The sequence below is a fragment of the Melospiza georgiana genome, chromosome Z (assembly GCF_028018845.1).
Source record: "Melospiza georgiana isolate bMelGeo1 chromosome Z, bMelGeo1.pri, whole genome shotgun sequence".
In the NCBI taxonomy this organism is placed as follows: Eukaryota; Metazoa; Chordata; class Aves; order Passeriformes; family Passerellidae; genus Melospiza; species Melospiza georgiana.
The window spans coordinates 14,214,248-14,228,709 of NC_080465.1; the positions used below are offsets into that span (position 1 = coordinate 14,214,248).

Genomic DNA, 14,462 nt, shown 5'->3' on the forward strand with positions numbered 1-14,462 from the left:
GCTAAAAAAATTAAAAAACCCAGTTCTTTCAGAAAGAAATCAAATGTTCATGGTCTGTAGTTGGTCTGTTACATCCTTCCAGAGGAAGATTATTGAATGCTTTGTGTAGCCTTCTGCTACATTGTGCATGTGCTAGACATTATGAAGCTATTCATGTTGAACCTGAAATTCGACCTCCTCTTTCAACAATTTGAGGGGATATGAAAAGTTTTTAACTGATCCATATTCTGTATGTCTTCCAGACAACTGAAATGCTGAGAACATCACAAAGCAAGATGTTTGCAGCTTTGAAGTATCACTCAACAGACTATTTATATGAGGTATGGTTTTATTGTTTCTCTTAATAGTCTGAACAAAATATAGCAAATTCAGTGAAATTGAGAAAAGATTGTGCTAAAAGATTGAGTGCGCATTAAAGAGAAAACAAGAATACTTTTTTTCAAATTCTCGTTAAGAGAGGTTTTTGTGCTGCACTTTGTGGGATAGCATAGTGAAGTGACTACAGGCTTTTTTAATAAGAGAATTTAGGTACAATTTTGCACAGACTGTAAAACATCAGTTATTTTTAGTGTCTGTTGCATTTACTTATAATGATTTACTTATTATGCACATAGAGCATAATATTTTCTGCTCAGAGCTTTCTTTGGAGAATACACTGTTAAATTAAATTAATTACTTTCTGGAGAAATAATCCAACTTTTTAGCTACTTTGGTGTGTATTAAAATAGTGATAAATAATGCTCTATTCCTTAATGATTGTAGGGAAAAGTTCTTGCGATGTTTTAGATTAAATTCATGGAAAGGAGATTTTTTTTTTCCTCACACAAACGATGACTATTTTACAACCTCTTATCCCCAAAGTACCCAGTCATAACTGGTTTTCACTTACTTATATTTTCAAAGAAAGGCCACAGACCAAATACGAGACTTCTCTTGCCGAGGAGCAGAGGGGTGTTTTGCCAGAGGGGGGCATTTGTGGTGTGTGAGCAGAACAATGTAGCGAGACACGAGGCTTTCCCGAGTTCAGGGGGAGCAGAAGGACCCTCAGAGGCGCTCCTACCACTTAGCTGGAGAATTGCAGCCTGGGAAGTGGTCTGGCTGTAGCACTTGTGGTCGAACTGCGATCCGTATTATGAAACATCGGCCACATCCCTTTCTTTAGGGTACAGCAGCTGTTCCATATAGTGCCTGTGTCTGTCCCTGCTGTTTTATTAGATTGTAGCAACCAGAACTTCTTTTTCTGTTGTAATTCCTGCAGTATGCAGTCTGTCATGCAGTGTTTGTGTGGATATCTTCTCAGTGTAGTTCCATTCAGCTTGATCACCAGTTGTTTCCATGTTCCTCAAAAATAAGTGTGTTAGCAAAACATGTCACGGGCTTTATGCAAAAGAGAATTGCATGGCTTTTCTTGCCCGAGTTTTGAGGAGGATGGTTCTGACATCAGGACAACTGAAAACTTTTATAAGAGAAATGCTGAGGGACCTGCTGAACGGCTGCTCTGGAGCAGAGTAAATCTCGCTCTGTGGTGCTGCCACAAGGATGTGATCACACAGTTAAAGGTATACAGATCTGACTGTGCAAGGGAGATGCTGTGCTGGGACTGGTTCCACTCTTGTGCCTAGTTGTTGCCCTCTAGAAAAAGCTATGTTGATTTTTCCTCTATCAATTGCCCTTGACTAAAGCTTCCAGGTTTTAGGAAACACTGGAATTCAATGACCTTATATCAAACTGCTTCCTGCACATAGCTTACTCAAGTGGATGCAGAATCCTGCTCCTAATATACTTGTTATGCACTTATATCAATTCCAGGTGTAGTTTTTCCAGGTTCTCTTTATAAGTATCTTTGAAGGAAGATACTTTCAATCATCCTAGACACAAGAGTTACGTACTTCATGCTCCTGAGTGTTGTAGGTGTGATTGCAAAGTCATCTTGGTAGTGCAAGTTTTTCTAGTCTTATAAGAAAACAATACATGCAAACTGAATGGAACTGGGATAATATCTTTCAGTTGGAAGAAAAATTTTTATTTTCTTGATAAACAGGGGTAAACATGTACTGATTGAATGCTACAGCTATTAATAATGGCCTTGAAAAATACTTTTATGTATTTGAGAATGTCAAGAAAAATTGTGTTTTATCAGGCTTTATAAAGTGAACTAATCTAGCTTAAACTTTACCCTTTGAACTGTTTCATTTAAAATATTTTGTAAAATGCACCATTTTCCTGGTTTAAGGCTATTACCTGTGATAATAGCTCTAGGATGTATTTCTTCCACTTCACAGATATCAGTGACAGAAAACAATTTTAGCTATTAAGCTAAAGTTAGCCTCAGTAAAACTACACAGTGGTGTTTCAAATTTCTTTCAGATCTCTGTTTTATTATTGTATATACTTGCTTGTTCAACAGCTTCTACAGTAGCAGTAGCATTCTTCTTTTTCCTATGTGTCCTTTGACAACTTTTATGTTCAAATTCCGACAGCTTCTTTTAATGAAGAGAAGGGTTATCCGTAGCATTTCCTGTTATCTCTATTAGGAAATTTACTAGTTGCCCTTTATTTTATGATAAATGCAGTTTTTTCAGCAGTAACTTCAATACAGATTACCTAAACTGATACATGGCCAGTAACATGTGGAAGACATTGGTCCAGCTGCCCATAGTTGTCTGATTCTGTCTTCTTTATTCAGAATTTGTGAGAGATCAGTGAGGAAATGCCATGCTTTGACTTAGGCAAGAAGAACTCCATTGGATCAGATCTGTTTTTTCACAAGAGCCTTTTAAGGAAAAGATGCTATGATGGCAGGAGTTTTTGGATTTTTAATTAAAATTAACTAGCATTTACAGAATTGTAACTATCCCACAAAGGATTAAATAGAAATTGAAAAAGGATTTGTATTCATGCAGTGGCAGTATTTGTTTTCATTGCTTCCCATGTGTTTGTTTGCTTGTCGATGTTGGTTTATTTTGTTTTGTGGTTTTGGGATTTCTTTGCCCCTAGGTTTTCTCTTTTCTTATAGGAAGGTTTGAAAAGTACACCAATAGCATGGTTAGTCTTGTTGCAGTCCAAATCAGTGAAATATTTCAAATATTTGTAGTCTGTCACCTGAGATTTCTAGCAGTACAGGCAATATTTGGCTTGACAGCATATGTTGGAATGGTCAGGCAGTTCTTTGAGGTGAAGCAACACAGCTGAAGTGAGGCAATGGGTCACTAGACCGAGCTAGAGAAAAGTTTCTGGTTTCATTCACTGTGTAGTTCCACATGACTATAGCTAGTTCTCTTTTCCAGTATGCCTTTAACTCCGCAGACTTTCAAAGAACAACTTCTTTCTTCTTCTTTCTATAAACTCATTAAACACAAATGTGTAAGTATAATTTTTCTTTGCTTCCTGAACTCACTGGTTATTCTTTGGTTCTGTGCTCTATTGCATAAGTACTAGGCATGGGTTTCTGTGACAAAATTACTGTAAGGTAGTTTATTGAACTTGGATTCAGTGAAAAGTTACTAAACTTGCCACATAAAGTATTTCATTCCAGAATTCAATTGATTACTGTCCCTGGTTTTAGAGAAAATGAAAGGCTTTAAAAGGGCTTTCATTAGCTCATAATGAGACATGAAAGACAGGAGGCCTTAGAATATTAAAAGCGCTTGAAACAGCAGTAGTAGGAATGATGCTAAATTGTTTCTGGTCAGCTTATCCATATGTCCATTCAGGAGACCATTCCAAGTGTTAAGATAGGCACGTGTAATTGCACATTCAAAGCTTAGTTAAAGTTTAGCTAAGTGTATGTTCAATTCTTCATACTCAGACGTGTAGATTAAAAGTTAAATAGCAAATCAGGTAGATGTTAGTATCTTCTCTTAAGAAGAATAAAACCCTTGAAAGCAGTGGGAATGTTTGAAGAGGCAGTACACAAAAAAGAATGGAGCTATCTCTCTCATGATTTTATCACGTGCCTTTTTTTTATTCAGAGCATGGCAAGGCAGAAGTTTTCCATCTGGAAATTATCACTTTGCTTTCCTCCCTGTTTGCATCAAGATGAAAAGTATCATCTCAATGGACTCTTTGCTGATGATAAGTATAGGAAGCCATGGACTAGAAGTATGTAATATAATCCTTAAATTTACTGTAGATTTACTGTAGATTAAAAAAAAACTTGTGTTTATCCATAATAAGATAAATCTGATAAAAAATATTCCAGACATAGCACTATGCCCTTTCTTATAGCTTTTGAAGGTAGAACATCTTCATTGTCCAAATTGAGGCAAATGGGCAATGGATATTTATTTGAGTATATTATTTTATATGAGGCATCATAAATGAGATGATATTTGATTAGTTTGTAGAGTTCTCTGGATAGATTTCTTTCCAGAGAAATGATTATGGAAGAAAAGCAATTATCAGAGATAAGTAAAATACCAAATCTGATTAGCTGGGAGAGGTTTGGAAGATGATGCTGAGGTTATGAGATGTGGCAAAAAATGAGGTCTTCGAATGACAAAGGGAAATACATGCATAAAAGTGTTTGCATCTTTCTTTTGCATTTGTATTACCTTTGCTAATGGAAACTAAAGGTGTTGTTTCTTCTATGCATCATGTGTAAAGTTTGATTGACTTCTGCAATGACTTAATCAATATATAAAAATTAATTTTAATATTTTCTGCATTAATTTTTTTCTACTTTTCATCTTAGTTGGTTCAACACAGAACATGGTGGCTATTTCAGTATTGGATCAATGGAAGAGAAGTTTACCTGTGGAGGATTTCCTGGAAAAGTCAGTAACTTTAAGTTAAAAACATTTATGATTTCTTTGATATCACTCAGGTATTTTGTGATTTATGCATTAATGATGAAAACAGAATATGAAGATGTTTCCTGATAGTAGCTAGTAGATAGTGCTGGAGCTGTACACTCTATCAGATAACTTAAAGATAGGTTTTTTCACTAAAAGTAGCATTGTCTTTTTATGGAGTTCACTGGTTCTTTATATATTTTTAATGGTTGTGTAATCTATTTATGACATTGGAGAAAGTCTCTGAAAACTGCATAAACATGAAAATAAGCTGTTTTCCCTCTCCTCTCTAAGACAGTTATCTTATGTAACTGTACAAGCATAGCTATGTGACTTGAAAATATTTTCCATACTTAGAATAGTCTGCATTAAAATATTTGCCATTTTCTAGAAAAGCCTTACTAGGACTTTGATTTTGGAAGAGGTGGTCTGTGTAGTCTCAAAATAAACAACTCAGTTAGGTTTGTTCTATCTATAAAACTGTAGCGACACGGAGTGATGTCAGTGAAGTTCTAACTTGGGCAATGCTTTAAGGTTCATGGATTTTCAGACGCTTATGCCATGTGAAACTTCGGATATTAGTTATTATCAGTACCGCATAGTTATTACTTGTGAAGCGTACTACTTAGAGCTTTTAAATAATTTCTGAACTACGGTCAAAATGTTGTAAAATAGTTGATTTTTTTTAAGACGGGTAGCACAGATTCCCCACTATTGCTGTTTGCACATGAAGTCCTGTACTGAATTTCAGACGTGTACTTCTACGCTGATTGTTTTTATGAACCTTACCTATAGATGACTAGCAAATAGCAAGATGATGTAATGTTACGTATTATTAAAAATATGAATAAATCAATAGGATGCAAAATTGAGAAATCAGTTATCTGAAATAAGAATAGTAAGTACAATAATTGTAAATGAGCTGATTTGGGTGCTTCAGAAATGTCAGCACTTGTCAGAGTTACTATATTGTTGCGGTCAATTTATATAGGTAGCAGAGCATTAACACATATTTTAATAAACTATTGTAACTGTTTTGTCCAAATGCATGCTTAGCTCAGGAAAATCATGGGGTTTTTTTTCCTTTCTGTAGTCAAATGATTTTCCTACTTATTTGGCAAACAGTAGGGAGGCTTTCTTAATAAATAACAGTAGTACTGAGGTTAGTATGAAAAGTTGCAGGAAATAGAAGTGGTTTTGTTTCTTCATTTACCCTGTCTTTTTCCTATTGCTGTTACTTGCTATCTCTGCATGGTTTTTGAAACAAAAGTGTACATTTAACCCAGCAGCAAATTTTTATCACAAACCTTATGACATCAATAAGTTTGATTTTTTTTTTTTTTGTGCAATTTTATGCTGGGTGTAAACTTAAAGGACTTTTCTTGCGGAAAAATTGAACATGTAGTTTGACCATGGATCCAGTGAATAGAGAGAACCCTAAATTCCAATCTTCTTCAGTAAATATGGTGATTATCAAAGTTCTTAGAGCATCTAAGTGCTGTTGATTCACTGAGGAGTCAGGGAAGTTACATCATTGATTTTGCTACAACTTTAGCATCAGGCATTTTCTTTGTGTTTTTTAGGAAACCTATCTCCTCTGTAGAGTTTCAGACTAGTAATGATTTAATAGAAGTTATTCCAAGTTCAAATCCTTGCTCTCAGACTGACACAGAAGAATCTTTTTTACTTATGAAGAATGGTTTTAAGGAAGACTCTACCCAAGACAAATATTTGAAGATTTTTTATGCCTCTGAATTTAAAGAACCACAACAAGGTAAAATGTTCAATTCGCTGCTTTCTGAGTTTTGGTTGAGTAATCTTGTTAACTTTTGTAGTTTTTTGCACATGTTCCAGAAACATTGATGAAATCATTTGAGTGTTCAAAAACTTTGCAGTTGCATAAGGTATAACCACTAAAGACAGATTTATTCCCTGGAGAAGCAGGGCTTGTTTTAATAGCTCAAGAGACATGGCTTTCTGGGCTGTGAGTGCCCATGGCTGGGTCATGCCCAGCCTCTCACCCACCAGCACCCCCCAGTCCTGCTCACAGGGCTGCTCCTGATTTGTTCATTCCCCAGCCTGTGTTGATAAAATATCATCTTTCTTGAAATCACAGTAATTTGCAACCTTTTTTATAATTGTTTTTTCTTTGTAGTTAGGGAACTCTAGTTAGATTGAGAGGAGTGAGTGCATCATTTAAAATTGCAATGAGCTAAGTTTCTTGGCCAGAACCTACTTCAAAAGTTCCTTTATCATACTTGAAAGTGCAAACAAGGAAAAAAAAGTACCTCTTGTTTTTAACAGGTGTTATATAAGACAAAAGAAAAAGCTGAAGAAAACTAGAGGTTACCATGTGGGCCATAGAAGTCTAGACTTTGTTGCATTTTAAATGTTTTAAGATTTAAGTTTAAAGTAAAAAGCTTATTGTTTTGCTAACATGTATTCCGACAGTTGCTCAACAATTCTCTTTATTCTGATAATTCTTAGAATTTTTATCTTGTTTTATAATGTTTTTTCTTCTATTTTGTCAGATTTATGTTTGGAAGAGGAGTTTGTTTTTATTGACAATCTTGAAAGTTTTCGTAAAAAATTGCCAAATTTATCTATACTTCTGAGCAGACTACAGTTTTTTTTAGTGAAAGATCCCCTTTTGGATTCTGAAGGACAGTTTTTAACAGCAGAGAATATTTTCAGGTACCTACAAATTTCTGTATAATATTAAACATAAAACATAGTCTCTGTATAATGCCATTAGCATTTTTATGTTTGTTATATTTTACATTTGTAACTAGTTTATGTTTGCAACACATAAAGACTTCAGCTTTTCATCTTAGGATAAAATGAGGAGGGTGAAATTTATATGCATTAAGAGAACTGGATTAATGAAATTGTCATTCTTACATTCTATAGATGTGAAATGCAATCAGGATATTAGTTTTGGAATATTGAAAAAATGTGCATCTTTAAGGGACTTAGTCCTTCCTCAGACTGACTGATTCCCTATCATGAAAGTATCACTAAATTTGGTAGGGCTAGAATTTTACACATGCTTCCATGTTCCTTTTTCCTCTCCTCTCAGATGTGCTGCCAGTAAGTCCATGCTTTTTCCCAGTTGAATTGTATTTCTTCAAGTTCAAATATTATTTATTCTTATGGTTTTGCTCAGTTTTGTATTGCTAGGTTGATTGAATTTAATTGAATGATACCTATGTCATGAATTTTAACAAACCAGTACATTTAAACAGCTATGCTGTATCAAAAATGGGCTTAGTATTTTGTTAATATACTCATCGTGTATATGCATTCATAAAGTCTGACTAAACATTTGTGCTGATTTACTTCATGTCTGGACTATTTGTATTGCTTCCTTTGCACTTGGAAGGGTTGCATGACTGACAGGCAAGGTAAAACAGGTTCTAACTGAACCAACTGTACCCATAGTAGAACAAGAAGGAATGGGATTGTTTGCCTGTTTTTTCAAAGATGAGCCCAGTCTTGCAGTGAATCTTGGATGTAAGACTGTATGAATGCTGTAAATATACTGTGAAAGAGGTGGGTATTGGATCATGAAGAAACTATGATCCAAATTCTATAAATGACTTTCAGAAATACCAGTAATTGGAAAAAAAAATGCTAATGTGAAGCTTTACAGAAATGGCTCTGACCTCCTGACCTGTGGTTGACTAGCAAAACCATGGACCTGTCCAAGGTGGGAGTCCAGATCTCCTAGTGCAGCACACAGGGAGATGCAATTACTGAAAGGGACTCAATTAGACAGACCTCAGCTTGAGTTAAAATTAATGAGCAGCCCAAGGCTGGACATAGAACAGTTTGTACTCGGCGATCTAAAATATTCCTTTGGAAGATAGTTGTGTGAGGGACTGATAAAGAAGTTACTCTCCTAACAAGTCACTACAAATTTAGTGCCTGTAATTGGCACAAACGCCTGATGAAGCGTTTTCTTTCTGCCTGACAAATCTTCATCCCTGTGCTGCATGCGTCCGTGCTTTACAATGCAGGTATTAGCTTCATTCCTGAGTTTTACTTCCAAGTGTTTTAAAGTTTTTCAGTTAAATCAGGAACATACTTTAGTTTTCACTTTAACTCGTAATAAGCACACTCTGCCTTCTTTCATGCTGAATCTTTCCTGAAAATAGGAGCAAAAGGTGGCAAAAGATAAATAAGGCAAATAGATTACAGAGATTTTCTGTCTAGTAAAAAATTGTACGTTGGAAGAAATTAGATCTGCAGCTTTTGCAGAAAGGGCTTTTACATGAGGGGACTTTTGTGCTGGGAGGCTGAAGAATTATGATATGATGGTTTTTTGATGTAACTGTTTAAGGCAAGCCCCAATATTAAGCAATTCTACTCTGCATATAATGAACTATTTCTTAAAAATTTTCTTTGGTTGATTACACAGATCAGTACAGTATCACTTGGAATTGCCTTCTTAGAAAAGGCATGGATTTAGAAATACGTTTGCCATGTATATGGCTATCAAAACTATTGCAAAGAGTTTCAGTTTTAGACATTAAGTAATAATACAGAGAAGTCACTTACTTTCTTTTATGATCTTTTAAAGAGAATGTTTGACTTTCCAAAATGGAATGAAGATGGAAGAGAATCATAATGATTTGCAGGGGATTAAAGAGAGTTTCTGTACTGTATCTATAAAAGATGAAGAGGTATCATACTGTTTTTTCATACTATATATTACATTAGTGGTTATTCTCTGTTATGCATGTGTGTTTGTTCACCTGCAAGTCATCTTACTGAGTTCTTTTCATATTTGCCAAATGTTTCAAGCTTTCATGTTTCTAATATTAGGAAACACTGACATTATTTGTGTTTTTTTAATTCTTGGATGCTGTTTTTAGGAATCTCTGCTCTGACAAGCTGTTTGTCCTGGTACCTGATGTGTTTGCAGTTTTATGTAGATACTTGTTACGCTAAGAATAAAAATTAATTAGAACAGGAAGCCATGACATGAGCTTGGGAAAGGGAAGGCTACAAGACATGTTCTGGGATTTGGAGGACCAGATTGGCTTTTTTTTTTTAAAGAAGTCAAATCTACTTTTTGCTCCATTTTTCAAAATTCTAAAAAACAGACTTTTAATAAAATAAAGGAGGAATTTACTTGGTTGGGAACTGTAAATTAACGCACAATTTTTGTGCTCCACTGAGTCAATCTGAAGTTGTGTAACATTGTATTTTACTCTGTGTTGAGCAAAGCTTCATGTGTAAATGTGAAATGATTTCTCTCCCAAGAGCTCCTTAATTGGTTTAGGATAAAAGTTATTTGAAGATTTTAAGAAGCTTTGACTGTACAGTCATATGAAAGGAAATTTACTGACCATTCTGTTGTGATTAATATTTTTTCAGTATTTCCTGTTGCCTGTTGATTTAGAATTGAGCAAACCTAAGAGTGGCAGATCTGTGGCAGTTCCATCATACTTGGAACTAAAGGAGGTGTTAAATTTAGCTCCAGTCACTGTAGATGATGAAGACCTTTGCAAACAAGTGATCAGAGAAGGTGAGGGTTGGTTTTTTTAAGTGCTTGACCTGATTTTCCTTTCATTTGAACACATTTAGCACAGTCAAGCTCTTTTATATTGAGTTCACTTAAAAATTACTTCACAGTTTATCAGACGAGAAGTTCTGTTGATGAACTAGGACCTGTGTTACACCCAAATTTCTGGTATTAGACAGGTCTCCTTTAGGGGTAGTAAATGACTTGCCATTTGACTCAGTCCAGGGCTGTGTTGTCATCTTGAACACAAAAGTAATATGAGCTGTGATTTTATATAGCTATAGCTATAGATATAGATATAGTTATAGATATAGATATATAGATATAGATATAGATATATAATCAATATAGCTATAATAATTTGGTGCTGTGCTCTCTAATATGTTTTTAAGTTTACTTTCAGAGACATCCCTAAGAAGATTATATGCAGAACAGTCATACCATAAAAAATGCTTTTGTTGCATTGTAATTGCAAACACAAAAGCAGATTTCTGGGGGAAAATGGTTAAATATTTCCATGGATAACAGGATTATTCTCAATGGCAGTAATAGTTTCTTGAAAGAAATTTTCGAAAAATTACTGAATGCTTTCAGAGTACTGATAAATATAACTTTGATGACAGTTGTTGACTAATGGATTGATTTGTATGACAGTGTTTTGTTTAGTTAAAAGAAAAAGGCATTGCCTGAGGGTTGGGCTTTTTTAAAGTCAAAATAAATAATTTTCCACGTTTTTGGTGGACAGGAAGCAGCTCAAAGGAGGTGGCTTAATGCTTCTAAAGATGGAGGATGTGTGCTGAATTCTGTGTCTCATAGAACAGCAGTTTGAAGTAAACCAGTCTCTTACTGAAGACAGAAACAATACTTTTAAAAGTGGATATTTCATTAAAACAGTTTCGTGTGCATTCCCCGATATATTTAGTATGTGTCATGTTTCAAGCTGAGATTGCAGAGATTTGAGGATTCCGTACATAAAAGTCAACCTATTGTGGGTGGTTTTGTTTTAGTCCTTTTTTGGTAGCAAAAGAATCTACATACACATACTCCTAGTAACTTATATTTAGGCTACTTAGTTGTTCTGGAAATCATTGTAGTCATAAGATCTTGGGATAATTCAGATAGTGACTGTACAGTATTGGGGGGGGGGATTTTTTTGTCACTTAAGGGACAAGACTGAGCACTGCTCTAATCAGTTAAAGCATCTGGGGCTACCAAGCGTGATTAATTTTTCATAACAATTTATCATGGAGTTTCAATAAAAAGACTGAAAGGTCTGACTGGAAAAATTAATAAATGGTTCATTTATGGCTCCTTTTAAAATCTGTTTTCAGATCTCAAAGCAGAAATTACATGCAAAATAGAAATTTCCAAGTACTGTTCCATTCCACAAGAGGTTTGCTCCAGTATTAGCACAAGTATGTTGGAATTCTGTGAGTCAGGTAGGAAGATCTGTATAAATCAAGGGGTAATATTTAAGATGAATTCTTCAAGTAGTTTCTCTAATATTCTATTTTTGGGAGAACATGTACCACACAGGTAAGAAGATTCACTTTGTGTAATCTATTCTTTTGTACCCACACCATAAGGAGGTAGAAGTGAGATGCTCCTTTGTAGAGCTTTATAGTCTAAACACAAGCAACTTTACAATTCCTTCGTGTTGCATTTGGCTGTAAGCAATGTCTATAACTTTTGCACTTTATAAGATTTTTAGATCTTTTTATATCTAGCAACTCATCTACCAAGAGAGGGGAGATGAAAGTTAAGGCAGATTGATTAAAATTGTGGAGTCAAAGAGCAGAGTTTAAAGTTTGTTGAAGTCTGATATAAATGCTTTCAAAAGAGGGTGGTGGAGAAACAATTCAGGTAGCATTGCTGTGTTTATAAATTCTAGAGACTGAAAACTCCTGTGCAGATACCCTGTTTTGCAAATGGTTCAGTAATTGTGTGTGATTGGGAAATTAAGCCAGAGCTGTTTTCTACAGAAATTAACTCCACCTGTTAAGTATGTGCTAATATGCATTGGATCCTTTCTCTCCTGCACTGGAATCAGGAAATACACTCCGCGTGTCCACCTTTATTATGTTGAAAACCCAAGTCATGCTGTTTACACCATTGACCAGTGCTGAGCAGCTTTGGTGTCTCACTGCTCAACCTAGTCATCCAACCTTAGTTAAAGTTTTTTTGGGTTCCAGGTGTAACCTTTCAAAATAATGTACAGTCTTTGCCAGCCCTACTGGATTCACAGCTAAATTCTGGCTGACTAAGCGAGGCAGGAAAATGGCTGTGCTGGTGACATTTTTCACCTTTCGTTTAATGTAGAAGAGCCTGCACAAAGAGTAACATTTACAAATAAATGTGATCTGAGCATGATGATACTTGTACATCTCATCCTTATGTATATCCTTTCTATGAAAAGATCTATCTATTGTTGCAGTGGACAGTAGCAGTATTATCCATCAGTGCTTGTTTACTTGATAGTTTTCCATACAGAAGTTATTAAAATACTCAAGAAATATTGAGTTTTCTCCAGACCAAGACCTTTCTTATTGTCTTAGTTTCAACAAGTTTTAAATTTAGCTGATAGTTGTCCCCTGCAGACTAATAGTACTAATAGTACCATGCTTTAGATACTATATTGTAGTGGAATTTTGGTTGGAACAATCATATCATTCAAAGTGTCTGATATAAAAGCTCAATGCAAACACACCAAGTTCCACCAAGATAAAGTTAAGCTTATTTTACATCTGGGGATTATTGTCTAGCATGATAAACTGTAATCTGTGTGTAGTCAGCTCTCTTGACTGCTCTTTACTTCTAAAGCTTACAAGCAGGAGGGGCTTACGTGCAGTAGATCAGACTCTTGCGCTGTATGTAGTACTAAAAAATAGACTGTGATCTTCTTTAGGGTATTGTTCATTCTTCTGCAGTAGATGAGTGGTCAAGCCATCTTGAATTGTCTTTTAAAGAAAGTGGCTGCGTTAGTCTTTATTACCAGTTGCTCTCTTAGGTCTGGTGTTGATTCAGGCAGAATTCTATTGTTAGGCCACAATCAGCTTCCATCTCTCTCTCTCTCTCTCCTTTTTCTTTTTTTTTTCAGAATGGACTCCGGTCTGTAGGCTAGAGACCTAAAAATGTGTGCAAGCATAGGTAACTAGAAGACTGTCAGGTATCTCAGCTGAAACCTAACACCCAATACAGAAACTTCTGCTATCAATCAGTCTTCTCCTTCTAATTAATTTTGCTCTTTATGAGTTACCAGAAGTGAAATATGTTTGCTTAAATTCAGTGAAGAAGCAGTCATAAGACTGAACATTCTTTCTGTAGTCACTGAGTTTGTTTAGAAAAGACATTGAGACACAAGATAGTTCTCTGAGTCAGCAATGTTCTGAGAAGGGAATGTTACTCTGGGTGTAGGCAGAGTTTGACTAATGTACCTGATGAAGAATTCCAGTCTCAAAGGCATAAATAACTAGAAAAGAACAAATATTAATAGTATTGCTCAAAGAGAAAGAATAGTTCTTTTTAGATACAGCAGGTATTTTTGCTGTCCTGAGACCAGCTTCTGTCCTGTTCAAAGTAAAGTCCTAAAATTGTTGCTCCTCACAAAAACTGGTTTGTGAGCTGAAGTTCACAGCATGAGTTCATTGAACCTTTTTTGTTCTAAGTGGAAAAGAAGTTATACTGACTGGAAGTGTGTTGTTTTATTTTGTACCCACTTTAATTTCTTACTTTTTTTCCCCGTTTTTCTGATATGTTTGTGTCCTCTGGCTTTCTATCACTGTCCCTTACCCTTCCTGCCTAACAATCAGCTTGTTAGGTCCTTCAAGGAGAAGCTGTGAGCAGCTGGACAGGTGACTGATTCATAGGCTTCTTTGTGCTAATTGTCCAGGCAATGTGGGTATGATGATTGCATCTACTTGCTGCCTGGTGGAAGGAACAGGGAATTCATTATAAGTGTTTTTCCTCGTGGAGGTGCTGATTTATTCACAATTTTTAGTTTTCACAGAACATGGAATGACTGTGGTTTTTGTGGTTTCTGCTTTTGGGTTAGTAGAATGCCATAGAGACTAATACCAGGGCAATCATGTGAACCACCAAAATCAATGAAGTTGCAAATTTGTAATAAGACTTGAATAAAA

General features: G+C 35.4%; 1 protein-coding gene across 1 annotated transcript in view; it reads left to right on the forward strand.

Moving 5' to 3' along the window:
• Positions 1–272: 272 nt before the first annotated feature.
• SHOC1 (shortage in chiasmata 1) overlaps positions 273–14,462 on the forward strand; it is a 43,570-nt gene continuing 29,380 nt past the window's right edge. Inside the window, exons 1-8 of the mRNA XM_058044146.1 lie at positions 273–320; positions 3,972–4,101; positions 4,694–4,775; positions 6,377–6,567; positions 7,325–7,487; positions 9,376–9,478; positions 10,176–10,326; positions 11,655–11,762. Coding sequence (XP_057900129.1) covers positions 276–320; positions 3,972–4,101; positions 4,694–4,775; positions 6,377–6,567; positions 7,325–7,487; positions 9,376–9,478; positions 10,176–10,326; positions 11,655–11,762 — 973 coding nt within the window. The 5' untranslated portion in view covers positions 273–275. The remainder of the gene's footprint in view (positions 321–3,971; positions 4,102–4,693; positions 4,776–6,376; positions 6,568–7,324; positions 7,488–9,375; positions 9,479–10,175; positions 10,327–11,654; positions 11,763–14,462) is intronic.